The sequence below is a fragment of the Lithobates pipiens genome, unplaced genomic scaffold (assembly GCF_037356315.1).
Source record: "Lithobates pipiens isolate NorthernLeopardFrog02 unplaced genomic scaffold, aLitPip1_a1.2 Scaffold_16, whole genome shotgun sequence".
NCBI classification, from domain to species: Eukaryota; Metazoa; Chordata; class Amphibia; order Anura; family Ranidae; genus Lithobates; species Lithobates pipiens.
In genome coordinates this window covers 568132523-568155881 of record NW_027507748.1, presented here as the reverse complement: position 1 = coordinate 568155881, position 23359 = coordinate 568132523, and the positions used below count along the sequence as shown (strand labels likewise).

General features: G+C 42.9%; 1 protein-coding gene across 3 annotated transcripts in view; it reads left to right on the top strand.

Annotated features, from left to right (window-relative positions):
* Positions 1-12293, top strand: part of SMAGP (small cell adhesion glycoprotein) — a 53276-nt gene extending 40983 nt beyond the window's left edge. For all 3 annotated transcript variants that reach the window (XM_077483687.1, XM_077483686.1, XM_077483688.1), the window contains exons 2-4: positions 10095-10149; positions 10469-10540; positions 11468-12293. In XM_077483687.1, the coding sequence (XP_077339813.1) occupies positions 10131-10149; positions 10469-10540; positions 11468-11643 (267 nt within the window). In that variant the 5' untranslated portion in view covers positions 10095-10130 and the 3' untranslated portion in view covers positions 11644-12293. The remainder of the gene's footprint in view (positions 1-10094; positions 10150-10468; positions 10541-11467) is intronic.
* The last annotated feature ends 11066 nt before the right edge of the window (positions 12294-23359 follow it).

Here is a 23359-nt window from a genome sequence, read left to right as displayed (position 1 = left end):
AGAGTAGAACATGCCAGGCACACTCACACCTGCCCCCCCCCAGTCACAGTGACACCAATGTCTGTCTTTTTTTTGCTTTTTTTTTTTTTTTTTTGCATTTGTGACTGTAATAACTGTTAGGGCAGTTAGGGTTAGCCCCCTTTAGTTCTAAGGTACCCCCCTAACCCCCCCAATAAAGGTTTAACCCCGTGATCACCCCCCCCGTCGCCAGTGTCACTAAGGCTGGGTTCACATTGCAGCGGTTTATGAGAACGGATGTGATTCGCACTGCAGTGCAAATCGCATCCGATCTCTGTGCGATTCGAGTTCAGCCATACAGATAGTATGGCTGAATTCGTGTTGCACCCGCCGCAAACTCGCACGGGACCCTTTTTTTTGGTCCGCAGCAGAATCGGATCGCATGGGTGTTCACACCATGCGATCCGAGTTTGCAGATCGCACTGCGATATGCGAACTGATCTGGGGGTGTCATTAACATTTCACTGACACTCCCAGCAGTTCGCATAGGGCAGTGTGAACTGCCGTTGGGAGGCATGTGATGCGGGAACCCGCCGCGGATTCGTGGCGTTCCCGTATCGCTCCAGTGTGAACCCAGCCTAATAAGCGATCGTTTTTCTGATCGCTGTATTAGTGTCACAGGTGACGCTAGTTAGGCAGGTAGGTATTTAGGTTCGCCGCAGCTTTTTATAGCGCCAGGGACCCCCATATACTACCGCATAAAGCCCCCTGATTGCCCCCTAGTTAACCCTTTCACCAGTGATCACCATATAACTGTTACAGGTGACGCTGGTTGGTTAGTTATTTTTTTTATAGTTTCAGGGCACCCGCCATTTATTACCTAGTCTCACTAGTGTAGGGGTGTCTACTTTCCAAAATGGGGTCATTTGGGGGGGGGGGGGGTTTGTGCCATCTTGGCATTTTATGGCCTTCAAAACTGTAACGCCCTTAGAAAGCCTGAAGGCGGTGCTTGGTTTTCGGGGCCCCGTACGCGGCTAGGCTCCCAAAAAGTCCCACATATGTGGTATCCCCGTACTCAGGAGAAGCAGCAGAATTTATTTTGGGGTGTCATTTCACATATGCCCATAGCATGTGTGAGCAATATATCATTTAGTGACAACTTTGTGTAAAAAAAAAAAAAAAAATTTTTGTCATTATTCAATCACTTGAGGCAAAAAAATAAAATATTCAATGGGCTCAACATGCCACTTATCAATTTCCTTAGGGTGTCTACTTTCCAAAATGGGGTCATTTGGGGGGGTTTTGTACTGCCCTGCCATTTTAGCACCTCAAGAAATGAGATAGGCAGTCGTAAATTCCAGAAAACGTACCTTAGTTTGTAGATGTGACAACTTTTGCGCAAACCAATAAATATACAATTATTGACTTTTTTTTTTTTTACCAAAGACATGTGGCTGAATACATTTTGGCCTAAATGTATGACTAAAATTGAGTTTATTGGATTTTTCTAATAACAAAGTAGAAAATATCTTTCAAAATTTTCGGTCTTTTTACGTTTATATCGCAAAAAAAAAAAATCGCAGAGGCAATCAAATGCCATCAAAAGAAAGCTCTATTTGTGGGAAGAAAAGGACGCAAATTTTGTTTGGGTACAACATTGCATGACCGCACAATTACCAGTTAAAGCAGCGCAGTGCCAAATTGTAAAAAGACCTCTGGTCATTTACCAGCAAAATGGTCCGGTCTGAAAGTGGTTAAACTTATTGCCCATGGGAATATACTTTGCCGTGAGATCACAAACAAGCTTTTTGAAGAATTCCCATTTCTGTTCTGTGCCCATTGGTGCCAATATTCTCTCCCAGTCTAAGTCCTGGAGAGCAGCCCTCATCCTTGGAAAATTTCCTCTCTTGAAATTAAGTGTTTTTATCTTTCCCGTATGTGATTTTTTGCTTACAGCTAACAACCAAATGAAATCATGTTATGGTCACTGCTACCCAGATGTTCCTTTATCTGAACATTAGTAATACGTTCTGCATGGTTTGAGATTACCAGGTCCAACAGAGCATCATTCCTAGTTGGGGCCTCAAACTGTACCATAAAATTGTCCTGTAATAGGTTTACAAATTTTTGCCCTTTAACTGTCCCAGCAGTGCCATTACCCCAGTCAATTTCTGGGTAGTTAAAATCCCTCATTATTATCACTGTCCCAGCCCTTGCAGCCCTTTCTATCTGTGCAAGGAGCTGAGTCTCCACCTCCTCATTAACATTGGGTGGTCTATAACAAACTCCAATGATTAACTTTGAACTACGCGTATCTGTATGCAGTTCTACCCATAATGCCTCAGACTCATCACACTCTCCGCCCACCAGGTCCTCTTTCTCACTCGCTTTGAGATTTTCTCACATACAGACAGACCCCCTCCACCTTTCCTTTTTTACTCTGTCTTTCCGAAAGAGTGCATAGCCAGGAATATTAATAGCCCAGTCATGTGAGGAATGAAGCCAAGTTTCAGCAATACCGATTACATCATAGCTCTCCTGATGCACCAGAGCTTCCAACTCGCCTATTTTGCTTGGCAGACTTCTGGCATTGGCCAACAAACATTTTAATGTATTAATATATTTTGACCGGTCACACACTATCCTCTTGGGTGTTCCAATATTACAACTAGGACTTGCTACTATATTTACCTTGTCTATGGGAATGTTTGACCGTTCTTCCAGAAGTGCATTTGTGAGGTCAGGCACTGATGTTGGATAGAAGGCCTGGCTCAGTCTTTGCTCTAATTCATCCCACCTCTACCGGGTTGAGGTCAGGACTTTGTGCCAGTCGGTCAAGTTCCTTCACCCCACTGGTGCGTAATCATATTGGAACAGGAAGGGGCCATCCCCAAATTATTCCCACAAAGCTAGGAGCATGAAATTGTCCAAAAATGTCTTCGTAGGCTGACACCTTAAGAGTTTCCTTCACTGGAACTAAGGTACCAAGCCCAACTTCTGTAAAACAACCCCACATCTTAATCTCCCTCCCCACTTTGGCAATATCATGTGGATGAGTGAGTTTGGGGTGGAGGAACGTGACTGGCCTGCACCGAGTCCTAAACTAAACCCGGTAGAACACCTTTGGGATGAATTGGAGCGGAGACTGCAAGCTAGGCCTTCTCATTCAACATCAGTGTCTGACCAAACAAATACACTTCTGGAAGAAACATTCCTGTGAGCAGTATTTTGTTTGTTTTTTTATGTTCTGTGGCAGCTATTGACTAGCCCAGTGATGGCGAACCTTGGCACCCCAGATGTTTTGGAACTACATTTCCCATGATGCTCATGCACTCTGCAGTGTAGTGGAGCATCATGGGAAATGTAGTTTCAAAACATCAGGAGTGCCAAGGTTCACCAACACTGGACTAGCCCATCTGGACTAGTTGGCAATTTTGTCAACAATTATATTTAATTTTTTTTTTTTTTTTTTTTTTTTTTTTTTTTTTTTCCTCTCTCAAACGATCTAGTACTAGCATGTGTATTGCCTTTAGTAAGCCCCATCTTTTCTTGTCCCCATCTGTTTGGGATACTTTTTACATTGCAATCCAACCCCCTACAAGGATAATCACCTAACTTTTGATATATACTATTTGCATGATAAAAAAAAAAACTCCTCCTTCTTTTTTTTTTTTTTTTTGCTACACTTAGTTGTTAATAGCTGCAAAGGGTGGGCCAACTCTATATTTAACCTTACAGATGTAAGACTGGCATGCCATTAAAACGTGTGTGTGTGTGTGTGTGTGTGTAAAAAGGCAGGTGTCCCCAGGAAACTAACTACAAACTTTTGACCTGCTGGTATCGGGTGCCGGATCTACCCCTCTGTCCCGGATCGTTGTTGGCGAGGTTGTGGCCAGAAAGACACTCTTACATATTTGATGGGATTGTCCTGTAATACACACATTTTGGGTTGACATTCACACCTTTTTATAAAAAAAAAATGCTCTGCAGATCGAGATCCCTTTCACCCCATCGCTTTTTCTCCTGCACCTTCCCGCCCTTCCTCTGAGCCTCTACACAAAGAGTGTACTCCCCCCGCCTCTAAAATGCTGCTAAGCGTCTAGTACCTATCTATTGGAAACACTAACAGATTCCTACCATCACTGAGTGGTTCAAGAAGGTGGAAGATATTAGGGAGGCGGAGGAATGGGTAGCGCGGTACAGGGAGTGACCGTTTCAATAAGATGTGGGCCAGGCGGCGGCAGCATACTGCCGACATGGACTCAATGCCATCTAACCTGGATCCTGCTTTGACAAGTGTAGATTGTCATTGTCATTCTGTCAGTAAAGACATGGATCCTGTGTTTCTGTAAAGCAGAAGCACTGATGCATGTATTCTACTAGTAAAGGGGGGTGGCCCCCCTTCACTGAAACATTAACTAGGCACACGGTTTAACCCCGTCCCTGCCAGTGTCGGTGCATATTTTTAGCACTGATCACTGTAATGTCACTATTCCCCCCCCAAAAAAATTGTCAAGTGTCTGCTGCAATATCGCAGTCCCACTATAAGTTGCTGATCGCTGCCATTACTTTACTTTTTTTTTTTTTTATCCCAGTTTGTAGATGCTATAACTTATTTTTGGTTTAAAAAAAATAGTGGCATAATACATAATTGCCTAAATTGAAGAAATTTGATCTTTCTACGTTTTTATTGGACGTATTTTAGCACAGAAAGTAAAAAATTGTCGGTCATACTTTTTCTAGCATAAAAAGAGGTGATCAAAAGGGCTCTATACGTCTTTGGGTACAGTGTCGCACGACCATACAGTTGTCAAAGTAACAGTACCGCATCACAAAAAAATGGCCTGGGAAAGAAGTGGGTAAGTCATCAAGAGGTGAAGTGGTTAAAGTGCACTCCACTAGTTTGTGCCTCTTGGTCTTTTCAACTTCAGGTATAAAAAGGACCTTAACCCTATGTTCCTCATATTCATCCCTTAGGGCAATAGTAAAGTTCCAAGTGTTGTATGTCTGGCTCTGGAAAGCCACTGTGTGACAGTAGGCGAGGACTGTTTCCACACTAGAGATACAGGCTCTAGCAATTTTTAGAAGATGTTGAAGCAATTTTATGGTATAATTTCCTGGATAGAGGAGTCGGGTTCAAGAGGACAACAGCTGGGTTGTCCGCGAGAGATGTGGAAGTAATTTTTGATTATTCCAAAGACCTGCTGACAGGGTGTACAACCCAAGTGTTGCACCAGTTTTGTGGGCAGCATTAGGTTGTTCCTACTATCCCAACCTTTAGCTGTGGCCGATTTTCAAAAAATTACCAGCAGTTCACATACAAGTGCACCTGGCAATAAGTAAGATCAACTCCAAATCTGCATGAAGTGTCTAAAGTATGGAGACTTTTTAGTCTTGGTACAGCCCTGTTCCATGCAACAGATTTGTGTACTTGGTTCTAAAGGTTACATGATTTTGTAAATTTGTTGTGCTGGGGAACGAGAGAATTCTAAAGTGTCTGATAATGATTTGGGTATTTGAGAGAAATTTTCAGACCAAAAATGCATATAAGTGTAGTAGGAATGTAATAATTGAGCTTTCTCTAGCAGGCTGTGCTAGAGAGAGAGAGAGATGATTCTGTGTTGTAGATATCTGATACCAACTGGTTTGTCAGGCTATGGGGAACTTGCTGTGGAGTGCTAGTCCCTTCTGCCTCTTCCTCCTTTGGGCTTTTGTCCCATGAGGATGTTGGTTCAGAGGTCGGCCTCACCTAGGCATGTAGGATACATGAAGCTATTCTCCCCTGGAATTGATTTGTAAAGCTAGGTACTCACTGGAATTTTTTTATTTTTTTTTTCCCCCCCAGGGACAAAGTATTCAGATCCACTTAAATATTATATCTATAACATAGATTGAAAAACTTAAGTTCGCTATCTTTTTGTTTTTTCCTCATTAAATGTACACAGAGCACCCCATATTAACAGAAAAAACACAATTGTTGACATTTTTGCAGATTTATTAAAAGAAACTGAAATATCACATGGTCCTAAGTAGGCAGACCCTTTGCTGTGACACTCATATATTTAACTCGGGTGCTGTCCATTTCTTCTGATCATCCTTGAGATGGTCCTATGCCTTCATTTGAGTCCCAGCTGTGTTTGATTATACTGATTGGACTTGATTAGGAAAGCCACACGCCTGTCCTTGCATCCTCACAGTGCATGTCAGAGCAAATGAGAATCGTGAGGTCAAAGGAACTGCCTGAAGAGCTCAGACAGAATTGTGGCAAGGCACAGATCTGGCCAAGGTTACAAAAAAATTCTGCTGTGTTTAAGGGTCCTACGGGCACAGTGGCCTCCATAATCCTTAAATGAAAGACATTTGGGATAACCAGAGCTGGCTGTCTGGCCAAACTGAGCTATCGGGGGCAAAGACCCTCGGGGTGGGGGGGGGGGGGGAGAGGGAGAGCACTGTGGCTTGAGATGCAGTTGGAAGATGGGAGACAGTTGTAGCAAATCAACCATCACTGCAGCCCTCCACCAGTTGGGCCTTTATGGCAGAGTGGCCCAACGGAAGCCTCTCCTTGTCTCAAGACACATGAGAGCCCGCATGGAGTTTGCTAAAAAAAAAAAACACCCGGACTCCAAGATGGTGAGAAATAAGATTCTTTGGTCTGAGACCAAGATGGAACTTTTTAGCCTCAATTCTAAGCTGTATGTGTGGAGATAACCAGGCACTGCTCATCACCTGTCCCAACAGTGAAGCATGGTGGTGGCAGCATCATGCTGACGGGGTTGTTTTTCAGCTGCAGGGACAGGACGACTGGTTGCAATTGAAGGAAAGATGAATGTGGCCAAGTACAGCGATATCCTGGACAAAAACCTTCTCCAGAGGGCTCAGGGCCAAAGGTTTACCTTCCAACAAGACAATGACCCCAAGAACACAGCTAAAATAACGAAGGAGTGGCTTCACAACTCGATGACTGTTCTTGAAACTCCCAGCCAGGGCCCTGACTTAAACCCAATTGAGCATCTCTGGAGAGGCCTAAAAAAAATGGCTTTTTTTTTTTTTTTTTCCTGCAAAAATGTCAACAATTATGTGTTTTTCTGTCCAATATGGGGTGCTGTATGTACATTAATGAGGTGGGGGGGGGGGGGGAGTAAATGATTTTAACAAATGGCTGCAATAATAACAGTGAAAAATTTTAAGGGGGTCTGAATACTTTTGTGTGATAAAACAATCTACATGCATACCCTAGGGGGGAAGGGGAAAAAAAATACCCTCCATTATCCAAATGGAATTCGGTCAGTGAAGTAGTATCTTGAGGTTATTGGGACAGCCCTATCCAGCCATGGCATGGGTACTGTAGGTCAATTGTTAGGCATGTGCTTTAAAAGTTATGAAAAGGGCTTCTGAATGAATTCTGAGTTGAATTAGTCCAGTATGAAGACAAGAATTAAGGTGCAGCTATTCTATTAAATGACTTGGTAAACATTTTTAAAATCAAAGTAGCTTTGAAGCCGCAATTCTGTCATGTAGGAAATAAAATCAGTTTTTGCTGTTTTATTGGGTACTTGTCTTTAATAAGCTAGTTTAAGTTAGAATTACAGTGGGTGTAACCATGCACACTCTCTAGGTTTACAAAGACATTTAAGATCGCTTTCACACTGCGCCGCCCATAGCGTCGGCGGTAAAACTCCCTCGGTGTGAAAGGGGTCTAAGAGAAATGATGCTCCTCCAGGACAACCATAAATCCAGGACTCTACAGTTGGGCAAGAACTATTAACCAGTTCCCGACCGGTGCACAGCGATGTACATCGGCAGAATAACACGGGCAGGCAAACTGGTGTAAGGTACGTCCAGTTGATTTGATGCCCTGCCATTGCGCGGTGGTGCGCGTGCTGGTCAGGACCACCGTGGATCCCACAGACTATTGCAGCGCGGATACCTGCGATCGTCTCATGGGGAAGGAGAATGGGGAGATGCCATTGTAAACAGAATCTCCCCGTCCTGCCTAGCAACAAGTGGCACTGATCTCTGCTTCCTGTGATTGGAGCAGATATCGGTGTTCACTAACACACAGCCCAGCCCCCCACAGATAGTAACACGCCCCTAGGACACACTTAACCCCTACACTGCTATCACCTAAATGCCAGTGTCATTTACACAGGAATCAGTGCATTTCTATAATTGTCGCTTTTTTTGTTTTTATAGCACAAAAAATAAAAACCACAGGGGTGATCAAATACGACCAAAAAGCTCTATTTGTGGGGGGGAAAGGAAGTCAATTTTGTTTGGGAGCCACATTGCATGGCCGCGCAATTGTCAGTTAAAGCGACGCAGTGCTGAATCGCAAAAAGTGGTCTGGTCATTGGCCTGCAAAAAAATGGTCCTGTCTGAAAGTGGTTAAAATATCCATGAAAATTTTATCTGGATATCAATTTAAAAAAAGCTGGGAAGGGGTTAGATAATTTTGACACACAAGATATCGCGCTATACAACTTGTACAGGCCAAAATTCAGTCTGTATAATTGTTTTGAGGTGCTTGGTTATTGCTTTAATTAGATTTAACTTTAACTGGTGCCATCTTTTCCAGCGTCACATACAGTTGTGGCTAAAGGTTTGCATAAAATCACAGGAATTGGCATGGATATTAAAAATGACCATGCCAAAAAACTGTACCCTGGAATGTTTGGCCCTAGTACAGACAAACAAGTTGACCCACACAGGTTAAAATGGCAATTAAAGGGTAATTTCCCACATCTGTGGCTTTTTTTTTTTTTTAAATTGCAATTGGTGTGCAATTATATGGTGTGTGTATATATGAACGGTCAATGAGTTTTTTCTAGCTCACATGGCTGCCCTGAGCCATGGGGAGCAGAAGTGTTTTTAAAAGACCTGCATAACAAAGTAATAAAGATGGCAATGTATATAAAAAGATTTCCAAAGTCTTGATAATGCCAGTCGGTACTGTTCAATCAGTTTAGGAAGTGGGAACATTCAGGGATCTCTTAATGCTAAGGTCAGGTCGACAAAGATTGCAGCCACAACTGCCAGAAGAATTGTTTGATGCAAAGAGAACCTCACAGGTAACCTCTGATGGGTTTACTTCCTTTGTCTCCCTGCAAAGGTAAAGCATAATGGGCTGCTATGCATTGCATAGTAGCCTATTATGTGTCACTTACCTGAGACAGGAGCCAGAGATATCACTGCTGTAGCATGAAGCGTCCATCTTCTGGGTATCGCTGCTCTGGCCACTCACAGCGCCGGAGCAGCAATGTCACTCATGCTCACGGGAGCCGCCACTAACAGCATATCGCTGTTGGCAGCGGCCTGCTCGGTGTGCCTGCGAGCCGCTTACCTGTCTTTTTTTGTAAAGATCTCCTAAACCGTGTAGGTTTAGGAGATTTCTTGGACCTACAGGTAAGCCTTAATCTAGGCTTAACTGTAGGTCAAAGTGGTTGGTTTGTAAGGGTTCACAACCACTCTAAGATCCTCAAGCCACTCTGTGGAAGTCTCAAAGGTTCAATGTGAGCTGTCTTTTATTCACTTCTGTTATGCTTTTTATGATTTCAAATCCTCATGTCAACCTAAGCTTATGCTCCTATGTTTGAAAGATTTCATGTGAAAAATAAGGGGTGGCTGTACTCGAGGCACTCTAAAAAAAAAAATTAAAAAAAAACAAAAAATAAAAATTTTACGTTTTTGACCTCAATTACCATTTTGGAATATAAAGTTCATCCAGCCATGACTCTGCAAAATGGATAAAACATTTATGCATTTCTAAACCTGCCTCATTAGCAGAGACAGATTTTCTGTACCACCTCCTCAAATTCATAAATGGAGGTATAAAGGGGCGGGGGGGGGGGGGGTTTACTTTAAAGCATGGGTGCTCAACCTGTGGTCCTCCAGCAGTTGCATAGAATCATGAGACTTGTAGTTCTGCAAGGCTGACTGTTACAAGCATGAATCCCAAAGGCTGAGGCATGATGGAACTTGTAGTTCTGCAACAGCTGCTTATAGTCCTACTTTACTGACTGAAGTTTGGCACTGGCCACTCCCATGTTTTTGTGCTCACAAATTCATTTCCTAAACTTTCTATAGTGGAGGGGAAAAAAAATCACTAACATTGTTTCTCTCCTAACCTCTTAATATAGGTTAACCTACTACAAAAGGACTGCCTTGCCTTCAACATGGCAGATTTTACCACAGGTAAGGATCGCTTTCAGCCTGAAAACCTTGTTCTGTTGTGCATACGGTATGCATTATGATATCTCGTAGACCTTAGTAGGGGCCTGTACTAAGGAGCTTTCTGTTTTCTTCAAGTGGGCTTTGCATCCTGTACAATGTAAATTAAATGTAAAACTCAAAGTAGGTCAACTACACCTGTTGCATTTTTGAATGATCTCTGACGCATCTAAAACTGATGCAATTGACACAAATCAAAAGCTCATCCAGTACAGGCCCGAAGACTGTTCATAGTAGCATTGTATAAAAGCAGATTCTTAAATATTTATTTTTCCCCACGCAGACCATCCCCCACCAGTTGTGAAAGCAACAGCAAGCTCTGCTGACATGGATGTTGATGCATCGGTAATTGCAGGTAATTGCAGACAAACTCATTTATAGTAGGGATATGCAATTAGCGGACCTCCAGCTGTTGCAAAACTACAATTCCCATGAGGCATAGCAAGACTGACAGCCACAAGCATGACGCCCAGAGGCATGATGGGACTTGTAGTTCTGCAACAGCTGGAGGTCCGCAAGTACCATCATGCCTCTGCCTCTGGGTCTCATGCTTGTGGCTGTCAGTCTTGCTATGCCTCATGGGAATTGTAGTTCTGCAACAGCTGGAGGTCCGCTAATTGCATATCCCTGATTTATAGGGTGTTTTAGTTTTCCCAACACCGTTCTTTTCTGGTGTTCCAAAAGATGCACAACAGGGAAATGTTAAATGCTTTCTTGATATGAAAGGTAATCTGCATAGTGCCCACTTCAAACCTGTACAATGGTGAACTGACCAAAAAAAGGCTTGCAGTACTTGGTTTTGACAGGTACCCAACTCCCACTTCCACCCACGCTGCCTAGGCAGCTCCTCTCTCCCTGCAATCTTCTAGGACACCTTGCAGGTCCCAGAAGATTGCCCAGCCATGCAGGGCAGTGCAATGCAACTACTGCTTGTGGCTTCACACTGATGCCTCTGCAGAGAAGAGGCTGGGGAGAGAACCAAGGCTTTGGGCAGCTGGTCCATGGGAAAGGGGGGGGGGGGGGGGGGGGGTGGCAGCTACACTTTTTGTAGCTGCTGACTTTATTAGGAAAAAACTCCACTTGAGTTAAAAAAATATATATAATATTTATATACTTTACACTAAACAGTTAAGTCTACTGTTAGTTTAGTAGGTTTTGGTGTGTGTGTGCGACTCCCACTTAATAAACGCATTGCTGGTTTTATTTCGCATGCCCAATATTGTAAACACTTGTTAATCTGACTATTCTTCTTCCCTTTTTTTTTTTTTTTTTTTTTTTACAGGTGTGATAGCTGCTGTGTTCATAACCATCCTTGTGGTGCTGGCACTGATTGCAGTCTATTTGTACAAACACAAAGGCAGTTACCGTACCCATGAGACAGTAGAAGAGGGAGAGGCAGATAAGGCTTTACAAGAAAAGAGTGATCCCAGTGAGGAAAAGCAAGAATACTTTATGTGATTTGCACCAACTGCTGACTGTTACGAAAAAGGAAATGTGTAATTCTGTTCAAGAGACTAATGGCAATCTATTTATTTTGTGCACACCTACTCTTCTGGAAAATCCCAAAATCTTTTGCTACCTTTTCAGGAACCAATGCAACCTTTTGTAGCAAAAAAGGTCCTTTAGTTAATCCTAGGACATATACAAACGCTGCTTTGACATAATGGAGGAATTTTTTATTTTTTTTGTATCGATGCTTTTTAGAGGTGGATATTCATAAAGTTTAACAAATTTGGTTCACTACTGATGTAACTCTGTCGTGTGCTCTGTAACCTTAAGGCTCGGTTCACACAGGGGCGGCACGACTTGCAGCGCTGCGACCTGCACACCATCAGCGGCGACTTGCAAAATGACTTCTGTATAGAAGCCAATGGAAGTCGCCCCAAAGTAGTACAGGAACCTTTTTTCTAAGTCAGAGTGACTTGAGTCGCTCCTATTAGAATGGTTCCATAGTACAGAACGGAGCGCGACTTGTGTGAACCGAGCCTTACTGAAAGGTGTTGACCTTTTCACCTTAGTTTAGCAATATGTTGGGACAATTTTATAGAATCTACAGTGAATATAGGTTTTAGTATGAATTTCTGCTAAATAAAAATTTTTTTTTTTAAGTGTGTGTGGTTTTTGTGTGAGGCAGATTGACACTTAAGAGAAAATGTATAGAAATTGTTGGATGTAAACATTTATTTTTCATAGTAATTTTGGGGAGCATGGAATAATTATGAATGTAGATGATAAAGTCCATTAACAAAAATGGCAACAGGATAAAGTGCTGGGTGCTTCATAACAGAAACATTCCAAAGGTTCCCCTGAATATTAGCAAATGGCTCTTGAGTGACAGAGCACGTACTCCATCTCCAAGGTGGTAACTTTAGACAGTGTCCCCACGCCGTGAACCAAATGGAATCCACTCAGTTAACCTCCTTGGATCCCAGTCTGTAAAACCGTATGGCCACTTGCTGATTCTGCCTCTCGCCCAGAGCTGAAACTAAGTTGAACTGTTTTGGCACGAGATCACTCCAACCGATAACACAATTGGGGACATACTGTCTGTGAAGTTACCATTAGGGATGGCTGAACGGTTCGTGGCGAATTTTGGCTGTTCGCGGTCTGCCCGATCGGCGGACTATTGCCGCTGTTCCCCCGGTGGACTTGCGTGTTTACTGTGTAAAAGAACTTTGACCTATGATGACACATCCATCATGTGGTACAGGACAGCCAATTGAGACATTACAGCACATGGACACTTGGACATTCCCCCCCTAACTTAGAAATAGACCTGATCTGGCCGCCATTTTACATTCTTTCGTATGTCACTATAGGGAGAGGTTGCTGTGTGGAGCAGGGACAGACTGCAGTGACCCAAATCGCTAGCTATTAGGTCCACAAAAGTTATTTTAAGGACTGGTATGGTATAGGTTTGAGGCACTGCTATTCAAGTCATTGTTGCAGCAGCATGTCTTTTGTCAGTGCAGAGAGGGACAGGACGCTGTGTGCAGCAGGGACAGTCAGTTTAATCATTAGCTGTTACTATTAGGTCCACAAAAGTCCTTTTCAGGACTGGTATGGTAAAGTAGTACAGGATATAGTTTTGAGTGCTATTCAAGTTATTGTTGCAGCAGCCTGTGTTTTGTCAGTTTAAATAGGGACAGACAGGAAGCTGTGACGGACAGTCATTTTAATCAGTAGCTGTTACTATTAGGTCCACAAAGGTCCTTTTTCAGGACTGGTATGGTAATAGGGTTGTACACGTATAATATTCTTTCTTCCAAATATAGAAAGAACATTATACTTGACTGCTGCAGTAGTCCTTTTATGAGTATAGGGACTGAGGTAGAGTCTGCTAATCACAACCTACTAGTTGCACAAAGGTCCTTCTAAGGACTGGTAAGGTATAGTGTACTACAGTATATAGGGTTGAGTGAGGTACAGCCTGCTAATCCTTAAGGACTGGTATAGGTCCACAATATATAGGGTTGAGGTACACCTACTACTGACGGCTGCCCTTCTGCTGCAGTAGTCCTTTATGAGTATATGGACTGAGGTAGAGTCTGCCAATCACAACCGACTAGTTCCACAAAGGTCCTTCTAAGGACTGGTACGGTATAGCGTACTACAGTATATAGGGTTGAGTGAGGTACAGTCTGCTAATCCTTAAGGACTGGTATATCACGGTGCTGGTGATCATCTCCTGCACCCTCTTCTTTGCCTACCCTGACCTTCCCTCGCCTCCATTGTCTCAAGAGTCCTGAATTTTCAGAATTTCACATATATAAAAAAATGCTTGTAGTTGTCGATCCCAGATTCACCTCATACATGTGTTATGTCATTGGCCATGTGGTGGGACTATGTGTGCACAGCTAGTAATTATTTTGTGGCTGCAAATTTGACCTGTAGGTTTGTAAAGTTCGCCTCCCATTGAAGTCAATGGGGCCTGCCGCAAACGTTACGGTTCGTGAACTATCGGCCGCGTTCGCGAAACGTCCCGTCGGAAGTTCGTCCATCAGCAGTTACCATGAGTGCAGGCTGATTGTAATGAGATTAATTTGTTTGGGTAGTAGGCCATCTGCTTATATTCAAGAGCACCTTTTTCCACGCTAGAGCACCGTTTTGGAATGTTTCTATTGTGAAGAACCCAGCACTTTATCCTGCTGACTTTCTCTTCTCCTCCCCCCCCCCCCCCCCCTAAACTTTATATATCAATTGCATTTACACTTTTGTAATTTTTTTTTATTACAGCGCAACAAACATCAAAAGTAATTAAAAAAATATATACTCATACTCCAAAAATTTGAATAGCATCAATTGTATTTCAGTAATTCAAAAAGTAAAACTTGAATATTTTTATATAGCTGTGATATCTTTAACTGCTTGGTCAGTGGCATCTCCATGCAGGGGGACATCTGGTATTGTAATCGGGGCACTAATCATCAGTGCCCTGATTACTAGCATTGGTGACGCTGTATTTCTATATTGTAATCGGTGCCCATAAGTGCCACCTCATCAGTGAAGGCGAAAAATTGCTTAGTTACAAAATGTACTGACAGAGAATTTTTTATTCAAAATATTTGTAAGGAAGGGGGTGCAAGTGGTTAACAGTTTCCTGACCAGCACATGCCGATATACATTGGCAGAATGGCAATGGTGGGCAAAAGGGCTTACACGTATGGCCTCTTTAAGAACCGGAACACGCCTGCAGTGTTGACCATGACTGCGGGTCCCCATGGACTCTGTCTGCCCCAATCGTGTCAGGGAGATGCTTTTGTAAACGAAGCATTTCCCCATTCTGCCTAGTGCCAGGACAAAGTTCGCTGCTCTGTCATCAAGAGCAGTGATCGCTGTCATGTGTGTTGTAGCCCTGCGTGCCCCCCCCTACAGTTAGAATCAGTCCCTAGGACACGCTTAATCCCATTCATCGGCCCCTAGTTTTTAACTCCTTCACTGCCAGTTACACAGTAATAAATGCATTTTTATAGCGCCGATTTCTATATAAATGACTGGTCCCAAAATGGTGTTAAAAAAAAAAAAAAAAAAAAAAAGTCTGTGTCTGCAGGTCGCTGCCATTACTAATAATGAAAGGGGTAAAAAAAATGAAAAATGCCATAAAACTATCCCCCCCTATTACGTAGACGCTAACTTTTGCGCAAACCAATCAATATATGCTTATGCAATATTTTTTTTTATTTATTTTTTATTTTTTCCATTTCATTTTGAAATCGAGGTCCGAGCGTGGAGAGGCAGTGAATCCAAGTTGCATGAAGTTTCCACAGTCAGTGATATTTTGGGGAGTCATGTCATCTGCTGGTGTTGGTCCACTGTGTTTTATCAAGTACAAAGTTAGCGTAGCCCTCTACCAGGAAATGTTTGCTGCCCTCTGCTGATCAGCTTTATGGAGATGCTCATATTGGTTTCCAGTAGGACTTGGCACCTGCCCACACCACCAAAATACCAATACCTGGTTTAATAATGATGGTATCACTGTGCTTGAAAACTGGCTTGACCTAAGCCCCCAAGAGAATCTGTGGGGTATTGTCAAGAGGAAGATGAGACTATAGACGAGCTGAAGGCTGCTTTTAAAGCAACCTGGGCTTTCATAAACCCTCAGCAGTGCCACAGGCTGATCATCTCCATGCTACGCCCCATTGATGCAGTTTTTCATGCAAAAGGAGCCCCGGCCAAGTATTGGTATAGTAGTGTAGTGATGGCGAACCTTGGCACCCCAGCTGTTTTGGAACTACATTGCCATGATGCTCAACTACACTGAAGAGTCCATGAGCATCATGGGAAATATAGTTCCAAAACACCTGAGGTGCCAAGGTTTGCCATCACTGGTATAGTGCATACGATATCGTACACACTTTTCAGTAAGCCAACATGTCTGTATTAAGCCAAAAAAAAATGTATGTAATATTCTACATTTTCTGAGATAGTGAATTTTGGGTTTTTACTAGCTGTAAACTAATCATCAAAAAATTTAAAGGAACAGTGCACGATTTTCACATTATTTTATTGCTTTTCATAAATGATTGATGGGATTGATTCACACATTTAAATGAACCGTGCACAATTTTATATTATTGTTTTATCCCACATCCAGGATTTGAGTTGCAGCAGTTTCACAGGGACGTAGCCTGAATTATTTTTGGTTTTGAATTTAAGGAGCCATTCCATTTTGGTGTCAAGAAATATCACACGCCCAAAGTGTATAGCTGCACTTGCACTATTGTGCTTAAAATTCATTAGTCTACGTGTTACACTAAATGATAACCTTTATGCTTAAAAACTTTAGCTGGACATACCGGTAACTCTATTTATAGCGGTCTTCCAGGACAGCCTATGACAGTGATGGCGAACCTTGGCACTCCAGATGTTTTGGAACTACATTTCCCATGATGCTCAACTACACTGCAGAGTGCATGAGCATCATGGGAAATGTAGTTCCAAAACATCTGGGGTGCCAAGGTTCGCCATCACTGGCCTATGAGCTATGGAGCTGCTCCCAGATACCCCAGGTTTTTTACCTTTCTGCACAGTTCTGCCTAACAGGGCAGGAACTTGGCTGTCCCAGAAGCCTACCATAAATAGTTATTGACATGGCTTTTTTCTTCTTCTCCGAGAATAGGTGCAGGAACTCAACCATGAACCCCCTCTGTGTAAAAGTGGGAGGGACTTGTTAAATACCTGGAGTGTATTACACACATGGTGCAGAGAGCAGCGTTTAGAAATGCATATTTCACAGGCCAGTTTACGCCTCCATTCCTCCTCTTCTGCCCCTCCAACACACTTTTCCAGTACAGGGCTCACCCCTTGCCCCCCAGCTCCTTTCTCCCACCTACAGAGTATAAGAGAGGGGCTGCTACAGAAGAGCAGCTATGACCTAAATGTAGGGGTACAATGATAAGTGGGGAGGGGGGCATTAGTGCTAAGTTGGGTGACAATGTCCTAATTTAGGGAGAGGGGTAATTGATGCTAAGAGTGAGGAGACATGAGATCTTTCTGCTAAATGAGGGGAAATAAGGAACCCTGGTGCTGAGAGGAGGGGGTATTGGTGCTAAGTGTGAAGGGGGGGACCATTGGTGCTATGTGTGGAGAGCCATTGGTGTGAAGTGGGGGACACTGGGAGCAAGTGTGGAGGGGGGGGCTAATCTGTGTGTATCTATGCAGTGTACCCTATGTGACTACTGAACATGCTGAGTGTCACATACCACAGTGCACTTGGTCAGGTTGGAACTATTCTGAAGTCTACAGGCAGTACACCTGCCCCTGGAACAGCAGGGGAGCCGAGCTCTGAGCAGCATGCTGTACAGTCTGGAGACCGCTCAGTGTTCCAGGGCTGACAGCCAATAGGAAGCCAGGTAAGTGTGTCTGCACTCCTTGTGGGGATATGGAGAGAGACAAAGCTCACAGTGCTGACTTTGCACTGCTGGAGATGACTAGTAGCAGTAGAATGCAGGGCTAGGATAGGCTGTATAGTATGCATTATGAGATAAAAAAGGGAAATTTGATATGAGACAGATGTCCGTGTACTCAGAATGACAACCACACTGAAGAATGCATTACTACCATGCTCTCTCCTCTGCTGTCATGTGCAGAGTAGGAGAGCTTTGTGCGCCACCAGAAGAGGAGTGATGTCACTAGTAAACAGAGAATTTGAGCTTCTCTGTTTATAAGTGACAGTACGGAGTGAGGAGCAAGCGGTGTTGGAAAGGAGTTCTGCCAAGTTCCAGTTGAAAAAAGTCCCGGTTATTGGAAAGTCTATCTCTGGTTACCCCCAGTTGTCTTCCAGGACCACCTATGAGAGGACAAACAAGAGCTTCCCAGACTGGGAGGGAGGAAAGGAAAACCACTGCCTAGAGGACTTTCCTCCAAAATGCTTAATCTTGGCTAAACAAGAAGGCCAAATGCTATTGGTGTATGGAAACATTTTTGCAGCCTTTTCTGCCCAGGAAGCTGCCAATGCTTGTGGAGTGAGCATTTACAATGCAGGTGGGTCACTGTCTATGAACTTGCAGCTTTCATTAAACTAATTTAAATGCATTGATACGGGAATGTTTCTTGGCTCTTCCAGGTAAGCAGACGTGTTTAATATCTAAAAATCAGAATATTTTCCTTCTAATTAGATAGTTTGTTACAGAAGGTAATACAAGGTCATGTGGAACATGGAGGCAACCTTGAGACGATCCCCAGGATCTGCCTTCAGAATGACCTAATCCTCTAAGATACTTACAAAAAAGATTCCTGTAGTTCAAGGATTCTACAAGTTGATGTAATCGCTACCAGAAAGACTGTTTTCAATGTTGGATATCTCAAGGAGACTTCAGCTAGTGGTTTGAAGGGGGATTTAATGACCCCTCTCAAGACTAGTGACAAGTCCCACCTCAGACATCATAAACATTTGATCGGCCTCTTCCTGGATAAAGATTTTGAAAAATCTGAAACAAGTGGATCTTACACCAGCAATCTTTTGAATAAATACACTAATGGCTGCTTCCTGTACTTCTATATTGCTTAAAAAAAGGCTATTGTCTGCTCAATCTGGCAGAGTATCAAGGGAAAACTTGTCCTTTTTAGATTTCCATAAATTGAACTTCTTCCACGTTTTACCATATATAATTCTTGTCCCTTGGCTTTCAGGATCTCTTTCTCAGAAACCAGTTTAGTAAGTGTGTACTAGTCCTTGTGAAATCGGTTCTTGCTGGGAATTTCCTGTATCCATGGAGGTACACTGTATCCAGTGATGGAAGAAACAAAAACCATGCTCTCTTTGGCCAAAAGGGAGCAATCAAGATCAAACCTGTGTCCTCTTAAAAAAAAATCTGAAGCAGTCAAGATAGAAACTTGATGGGAGGAAATGCATAGCTTAAAATGCCATTGATGCATCAGTGTCCACTGAGAGGGTCTATATCATACCAGTACAGAGAAAAGTATAACCCTGTATTACTTATCAAGTGAGCTAAAATACCTTGCCCCTGTGCCTGTTTAAGGCCCCTGCAAGCCATAGGAATAATCAAAAGAGCCAAGAAAGGGAGAAGGGTAAAATCCAATATGTTTCTTCTGAGATGTAGGGTTAAAATGTCAATGTAATCCCCACGCATAGTGACGTGTTTCAGCCCATGCAGGCCTTAGTCATAACCATGGTTATGACTAAGGCCTGCTTTGCCTTTTCCCTACAGGCAAACTTCCCCCTTTGGGAACCCCCACAATCCACCAGACTGGAAAATATTTCTGGATTTAGGGCCCATTCCCCTTTACAGAATCAATGGCAACTCAAGAAATCTGTTAAATAGTTTTGACCTCCTTTCAAGTGTATCACTGACAGCGGCCAGCTTTCTCTCTGTCCAAGAAAAAAATGCTTCTGCTACTGACAGCAGGGAGGCACTCCTTCTGCCCCCTTATTTGTTTATGTAAGTAACTTTGGCATTATCCAATTAGGATCTGATAATCTCTGACTAGTTCCTGAAATGCTACAAGTTGCTCTTGCCACTGTGCTCATTTTTATTTAGTTGGATGATGCTGTCAGCTCTGTTCAGGACCACTCCCCATGGGCTACTCTGGACCGCAAATGGGCCCTCCAGCCCCAAGTTCTAACATCTGCCATAAGCTTCAGGTCTAAAGAAGACATTATGAAAAATTTGAATTATTCCTCCATCACCACAGCATGTATTTTACTGTGTTTGAGGGCTGTACCTGCTTGTCCAAAGAATTATGCTCCCTTTCCATGTTCTCAGGAGAAACCACTGAAAAAACTTCAAAATTATGAAGTCTCCCATAATTAATATCGGAATATTCACCTTGTCCGCTATGAATTTTAATAGCATGGTATCTTTAAATACCTTTGTGTCCTGAAATGAGTGATCTTTTTTATTTTATTTCTTTGCAGCAGCATCCACATTTTGGCATTTGTTCTAGACCACAGCTGGATCCTCATCAAAAAGAAACTGATGTTTAAGATTGTTTGAGAAAAAATACTGGGTTAGCCCATTCAATGAGTATAGAATATGACAAGACCTTGTAGACCAGAAAACCTTTTCTTCTATATACCTTGTTACATCTGGTTGTGTCAGGAAAGTTGTCGTTTTTCTTCCTACATATCCAGTCAATTTCTCCTAGCAGATCTACATCTTCTAAGGATATTTACAATTTCTACTGTTTGAGAAGTATTGGGGTCATTAATCTCTAACATGACAAAAGAGGGCATAATATGTTGGGACTTTAAGTATACCTCCAATGATGAAGTGCAGAGACACAGAATCAATAAAAATATATACCTTTATTATGACAAACATTAAAATATACAGGTTAAAAAAAAACTTAAAATAAGAATGATTTTAAAGTATCATGACATAAAGTGTTTTGTCAATTACACCCCTTATCCTCAGACAAGAATTGGCAGAAAGGTTAGTATGAAGGTCCAATGAGATTACTGTAGGTTGAAGCGTTTTGCGGGACCACCCGCTTCATCAGGACCTTGGATCTCAGATACAAACAAAATTGACAGTGAAATCAAATTAGAGAAAATACATATTAGGAAACACATAACACAAACCTCAATGATCAATTAACACTTTCACTTAGGGGCAGTGGTCTTGGTCTTTTCTAGGATTTTGCCTGCAAAAAACAGCATAAAAAAGGGATGGAACCCCATTCCTCCCTTAATGCCTAAGCAGAAAAAGGAATAAAATCCAATCCATGCTCTGTCAGCCCACAGCCCACCACCTAGGGACCCTAGGTGACTAAAACCGCAAAAAATATACAGAGACTCAGCAGTAGGGAATATCTGCCTACCGGTGAAGTGCTGGAGCCTGCAGTTGCAAAGAAGCATCCATTCTGCCACACGCTCCTCTCCTGGTGTTCCAGCAGCCTGTGCTGTGTGTGCAAGAGAAATAGTATCAGCAATCCCTACCTATCCCCTCTATGCTGGAAAGAGGCTTGAAACACAGCCTCCAGCACCTAGACATGTCACCCCTCATGGGAAAGACACCCAATGTTTTCTGTGAAAGTGGGGAAACGCCCACCAGTAAAATGGAAGAGCATTCCTCTTCCTTCCACTGTGACACCGGCGGCTTTTGGAAGTTCCTGCCAAGGGGGCGCACCATCCCCAGTAAAGTCCTCACCAGGCATGGAAGAGGGAAAGGGACCAGATCTCCTCCTGCCCATAAAGAGGAGGGATCGACATGCAGACAGGTAACTGACATGAGGGAAGCTTCCTTCAGCAGTGATCTTCCAGAACATCCTAAAACAGTATAGGCCTCTCCCACCAGGTGCCAAAACAGCATATCCCCTCTTGGCAGACAACATACTTAAATTGACCTTGTGGGAAGAGCTCCATATTTCATAGGCTGTACTGGAAGATGACTGGGGAAAATAATCCTAGGTGTTCCAGAGTACGAATGGCGAGAGCCACATTTTGTCTTAAGCCAAGAACAGATTCATCTCTGAGCAGTAAATCGTCCAGATAACCAAAGACCGATACTCCCCGAGTTCTGAGCAGCCCCAACACAGAAACCAGAACCTTTGTAAATATTCCGGGGGCCATGGCCAGTGAAAACGGTAGAGCCAAGAACTGAAAACGTTGAGCTTCTACAGAAAAATCGCAGAAACTTTTGATGAGAAAGAAAAATTGGAACAGTGTATGTGTATGTCTGGACGCTAGCAAATCCCCCTCTTACCGGACTGATTCCATCCAAAAAGAATGAACATTTTGAAATTGGTTCAGTCCTTTGAGATCAAGAATAGGTCTCACATCCTCGTTCGATTTTGGAACCATGAACAGGTTTCAATAGAAACCCCTGGAATCTTTCATCCGCCAGAACTTCCATAATCAATCCCTAGGACAACAGCCGATCCAGTGCCTGAAATAAAGACTTTCTATTCAATGGATTTGTAGGTACATTTGCCCTTAAAAAAAGGGGGAAGACCTGAAATTCTAGTCTGTACCTCTGAGAAACCATTGAAATGACCCACTTGTCCTCAATCAGCTCCTTCCAGGCTCTTGAAAAATTCAAAAGTCCCCTCCCCACATGAGTTGGGGCACCCCTTCATATGGAAGCCGATTTTGAGCTTGTCTTGAAGGACTGCAATGCATGCGTGGCCTGGAATCCAGAAATAAGAAAAGATCAACTCCCTATAGTGGCACACAAAAAAAGAGACACAGGCAGGCAGAGAACCAAGTACTCCCCTTGGTGGTCAGTAGCTGCCAACAGGCTCATTGACAAACAAGATACCTCCTTTTTTTTTTCTTTTAAACAAAAAGAAGGCAAGCTTACCAATCCCGCTGCAGGGCCCTTACTTCAGGCAATATTTATTCAGCAGGGCAGGCCTACTCTTTCAAACCTTTAAGGACTCGGTCTCCTCCTGGAATGGGGCCACTGTCTTGGACCTGTGCAGCACCCTCTCGGAAAGCTCCTTTTTCACATATTCCCTGCACAGGGCTCCGATATGCAGGGTCCAGCACCAGAAGGCTGCATTACAGGCAAAACCTCAAGAATTGTTCTCTCTATCCAATGAGGCTCAGGTACTCAGGAAAGCTAAAGGCTCAGGAAAGCTAATAGCTTTCCAATGGATCAGATTTCAGTCCTTGATTCACAGCAGTTCCGGACCTCCAAGTATACTCCAAGAGCACATGCATCGCATTAGTGACCATCCACCTTACAGACACTGGTGAAAAAATGAAGTACTTCCTGTGTAGGAGGGGTTATATAAGGGAGGACCAACCTGGTTGGTTGGTCAGCCAGTGTCCATTCACCTATAGGTGGCATATAACCCATGTACAGTGCCCTGAGAAAGTATTGATACCCCTTGAAATTTTCCACATTTTGTCATGAACGTCAAAAACGTAAATGTGTTTTATTGGGATTTTATGTGATAGACCAACACAAAGTGGCACATAAAGTGAAGTGAAAGGAAAGTGATAAATGGTTTTCAAATTTTTTTACAAATAAATATCTGAAAAGTGTGGCGTGCATTTGTATTTTAGTCAAGACTTTGTAGAACCACTTTTTACTGCAATTACAGCTGCATGTCTTTTTGCATATGTCTCTACCAGCTTTGTACATCTAGAGAGCGACATTTTTGCCCATTCTTCTTTGCAAAATAGCTCAAGCTCTGTCAGATTGGATGGAGAGCATCTGTGAACAGCAATTTTCAAATCTTGCCACGGATTCTCAATTGGATTTAG